Genomic DNA, 4,556 nt, shown 5'->3' on the forward strand with positions numbered 1-4,556 from the left:
TTCCGATTACAGCAGCTCCAACAGCAGCGCCCCGAGCGGCAGCAGGATGCAGAGCGCCGGCAAAGCCCTCCACGAGCTGCTGGTCTCCTCGCAGCGCCGCGGCTGCCTCACGGCGGGCGTCTACGAGTCGGCCAAGCTGATGAATGTGTGAGTATCCGGCCCGGGGGACCACCGTTCCTTTCTCCGGGGGGAGCGGACGGCGGGGTTCACGTGGCGCGATGGCCCGGGGAATCCTAACGCGGGGGGCTAATGGCTGGCGCTTCTTTTTCTGCAGCGATCCCGACACGGTGGCCTTCTGCCTGCTGGCGGCGGATGAGGAGGACGAGGGGGACATCGCCCTCCAGATCCACTTCACCCTTATCCAGGCGTTCTGCTGTGAAAACGACATTGACATTGTGAGAGTGAGCGACATCCAGAAGTTGGCCAGCATCTTGGGGGCCAGTGAGGAGGCTGGAGAGCCCCGAGATCTCCACTGCATCCTCATAACGGTGAGCCTCTCCTCCCCCTCTGAGCCAGGCACTTCTTGCTGCTCTGAGCCGGCATCTCCAGCCTGCTTTGCTTTGTGTGGAAGGCTCGGGTGTCTCTGGCCTTTTAATTTGTGCCTCAGACAAGGCTCAAGTCAGATAAAGGATATGGTCTCCTCAGCAGAGTCTCGCTTAACAGTGACATCTTGAAATATCCTCAAGTAAAGCATTAGGCAGAGCAAATTTAGACCATGCTTACCTCTCAAGTCAGTTTTACATAGTTTTTGAATGCATTGGGAGTTCTGGCGCCATATTGTATGGGCATTAAACTTTGTGCAAAACTAAGCTATGTACTTAACACTAAGTAAGCAATTTGTTTCTTGCCACAATCTAAGAAAAAGTCAGATGTGATTACAAAGATTGTCACTCATGAATCCTTGTTCTTTGGTTTTGTGTTGTAGAATCCTAATGAGGATGCCTGGAAAGATCCAGCCTTGGAAAAACTAAACTTGTTTTGTGAGGAGAGTCGGAATGTCAATGACTGGGTGCCCAATATCACCCTACCTGAGTGATGACCGTCCAGTGCACAGGAGAGGTTGGAAGCCTTTTGTTGCATTCTCATCGTGGAGTTGCACACCCAGGCAACCCCACCAGTGGCTGATTCTGTGGATTAGCCAAGTCAACAGCTTGGATTAAGTCGCCGGGACAACACGTGGTGTGTTCTTGTGGAGACAGGAGAAAAGGTGAAAAGGGGAATGGCTAATGCCAATGGTGAATCCCTACGATGCTGCAGCGCTGGAAAAGCTGGCATACTTGTGGAGTTGGAAGAATTGCAAGTTTTTAGGTACAGAAGGAAAAAAAAAACCTGCAGGTTTCCAGGTCAGGTGGAATGTTGTGTTAGAAAGCAGGGAAGAAAAATCGGAAAACTGGACACAGGTGGCATGGGAATGTATGGACACAATATTGTAACCAAGAACTGCTGTTAGGGGGTGTCCAGAGCTCCACAACAAGAGAAGCTGGAACTGTAGTAATCTTTGGTACTTTTACAGAGACTCTGATGCCTACTGATGTACTGAAGGACTTATGGACTATGTTCTGCATTAATAACCAATTTTGCAATAATTTTTTTAAAACTGAATTCACGCTGCTATGGAGGAGCTTCTACATTTTGTAATAAACTTCTTGAAAACCAATTTCATGTGGTGGTGGTTTTGCTTGTGAAGGGGGGATTTATAAAGCAAACTGAAGTTGTGTGAATCCGCATTAAACTAACGAAATGACAGGAGCTAAGGAAGTGCTACTTTAAGCCCACAGCTAAAGAGAGTTAAATGGACTTTGCAATTCTAAAAACTTTCCTGGGAATAAGCCCATTTAATAAACTGGGACTTTGTTCTGAGTAGTCTTGCTTAGGTTTATTTCCTAAATCAAAATGTAAACCACTTTGAGCTGTGTGTGCACATTTACTTCGTATTACTTTGTGTGCTTGTAAAAGCACATGCTTTGTACACCTTGAGTGCACCACTGAAATGAGTTGGAGCTAATCAGAATGGCTTGCAACAAGTTTGTGCAGTTTCATAATTAGTAGAGATAAGCATGTGCTTCAACCTTCAGTGATTTAGAAAGTAACAATTTCAATGCATATTAAAACTGAAGCGGCTTACAGATGGGTGTTGTTAGCCGAACATGTTAGAGCTACACAATGATGGTGGCTGGACAAAGGGTATGTCTTCCTTTTGAATTGATGAGTTGACCTTTCACCCAGCCATTGCAACAGCTGCTCATGGCAACAGCTTGCAGGACTGAAGAGCTGCATATGTAATGAGCTCTCTTATAGTAGGTGGCCTTTGTCAGGCACTAAAAGGAGGTGGCACATGTGCCCAGCCAGCCGAACATTCAGAAATGAAGAATAAAAAATTAAAATGGCTTTACAGGTTTAGATGCCTGGCATTAGTATTAACACTAGGTTGCTAATCCTTGGCACCTGTAGTTGTACAACTTTTACAAAAGCAATTTCTTTTGCAAGTCCTTAATCTTTTCACTCAGTCACATTCCAGCCTATAAAACATATTTCATGTTTGCTAAGAGATCCAACCAGGACTTCAGCCTCAAAACTCCAGACATGATTGCCTTGGAAATATGCAGATAGAGAGTCAATAGCTTGCATCTGCTTCAAGCTGTCGGCGGGGTTGCCTGTCTGCCATATGCTGGAACAATAGAAGCTGTCATTTTGGATTCTCAATTGTCTACAAGCACTAATTCAATGAGTAAAGTAGAAATCTTTTTGTTTGTTTATAAAAGCAGTTAACATTCCTTTTACAAATAGAGCAAACATTTTTTAAAGTCCCTATGCTTTTCTTGGTGCTTTTTTGGATTAAATACTGTTCTCTACACTGACTTGTCAGACACTCCAGTGGAGCTCTAAACACCCACTTTTTTCTAGCCAAAAGAACCATGCTACAGGAACTACAGATGTGCTTAGAATTTTCATTTTAGGGCAGTATCAGAAGAATAGAATATTACCCTTTCCCTCATGGAGAGCACTATGATATAGATGTCTGAAAGTTATGACATTAATGCATGGCCATGCTTTTGTCTGGTGATTGGGGCTGGAAGAATGGCTGATCGCCAATAAAAATGCAGCATTTGCAGACAATGGAATCTGAAGCTCCACGTTTCTTGCCTGGGCACATGGAATACATTCCATACACTTGCTGTTAGATTACAATAGGTAATACTGGCCAAACTCATTGTGTTGTAATTGATCTAATGGGTAGGCTGGAGTCTCATAGACATGGGAACATACAGCCAAGAGTTGGCTTTGTAAACAACTTCTGGTGTGTTTATTACTGAAACTGTCCCTTAAGAAGCATCCACGTGATGGCAACAGGAGCTATTGACATCAATAGCACAGCATCACTGTAATGAAGGCCATGTTGATCAGTGGCGTGGTGACCTTAAACTATGCTGTAAACACCTGAATCATGTTTTTGTGTAGATATTTGGGCACTTGCTGACTTTCTGTGGTGAGAGGGCCCTGGTGCTCAAACTCACCTGGAAGTCTTTTCCAGATAGTAGCAGGTGATGATTCACCCGTGCACATGCTTAGGATTGCTCTGGAGTCCCCACAGCCCTAGAGGAGGCCAAGCTAGAATAGATAGGCCATGATAGGTTGCTCTGCATAATCAAACCTGTCTGGGAATAACTTTCATTTGAAGTTTGAGTCCAGTGGCGCCTTTAAGACCAACAAAGTTTTGTTCTGGGTATACGTTTCATGTGCATGTGTTAACTTCTGTTTCAATGTATCTGAAGAAGTGTGCATGCACATGTAAATTTCTACTCAAAATAAAGCTTTGTTGGTCTTAAAGGTGCCAATGGACTAAAACTTTGTTCTGCTGCTTCAGACCCACCTAAATCTATTTTCATGCAAAGTATGAGCCTTAAGCTATGGCCTTGAATGACTTACTAAATCCTTGAGCCGATAAGGTGGAACCAAGTCCTTTAAACAAGCATGTGTATTGTTGTAACTGGAGAACTAATTTGGCCAGTTTGTGCAAAATGTTGCATACCCAACAGAATTATCAAGGAAAAAAGTTTCACTTTATTCTTTTACCTAGGAAAACAAAACAACATTCCAAGCACTAATTGCCCTGAAGTGACACAGCTTTTAAAAAATGCCCAAAGAATGATCAGATTAGTGCTTGCCTTTCTACATAATTTACACCAAATGTTTTTGCTTACGTACTCTGATTTTAGTACATTCTGGGGGGTAGGAAATAAATGGTCTGAAGTTGTCTCTTATATAGAGTTATGTCTAAAACTCAGTAGTCCTGAGTCTTGTCTTCCTGGCAGCCTTTGGAGGAAGGATGGCATACAAGTTAAACATGATAAAATCAGTACTACTAGCTGAGTATTTACGATCACAGGTTGGCTCCCTGATCCTGTGGATAGGCATAGCTGCAAAAGTACACAGAACAGTTTATGTGCCATAGCACTGTGATACTCCCTCCAGCTGCTCAGTGCTGTGTCTCTCCTTGTGTCTCTGTTGTCACAGAAGCAATACAAACTCATTGTATGAGTTCATAAAGTTATGAA

General features: G+C 43.6%; 1 protein-coding gene across 1 annotated transcript in view; it reads left to right on the forward strand.

The window, feature by feature from the left end:
- Window positions 1-1,638, forward strand: part of GADD45G (growth arrest and DNA damage inducible gamma) — a 1,990-nt gene extending 352 nt beyond the window's left edge. The window contains exons 2-4 of the mRNA XM_015409101.1: window positions 13-147; window positions 275-488; window positions 926-1,638. Coding sequence (XP_015264587.1) covers window positions 13-147; window positions 275-488; window positions 926-1,036 — 460 coding nt within the window. The 3' untranslated portion in view covers window positions 1,037-1,638. The remainder of the gene's footprint in view (window positions 1-12; window positions 148-274; window positions 489-925) is intronic.
- The last annotated feature ends 2,918 nt before the right edge of the window (window positions 1,639-4,556 follow it).

The sequence above is a fragment of the Gekko japonicus genome, unplaced genomic scaffold (genome assembly GCF_001447785.1).
Source record: "Gekko japonicus isolate JY-2015 unplaced genomic scaffold, Gekko_japonicus_V1.1 scaffold71, whole genome shotgun sequence".
NCBI lineage: Eukaryota > Metazoa > Chordata > Lepidosauria > Squamata > Gekkonidae > Gekko > Gekko japonicus.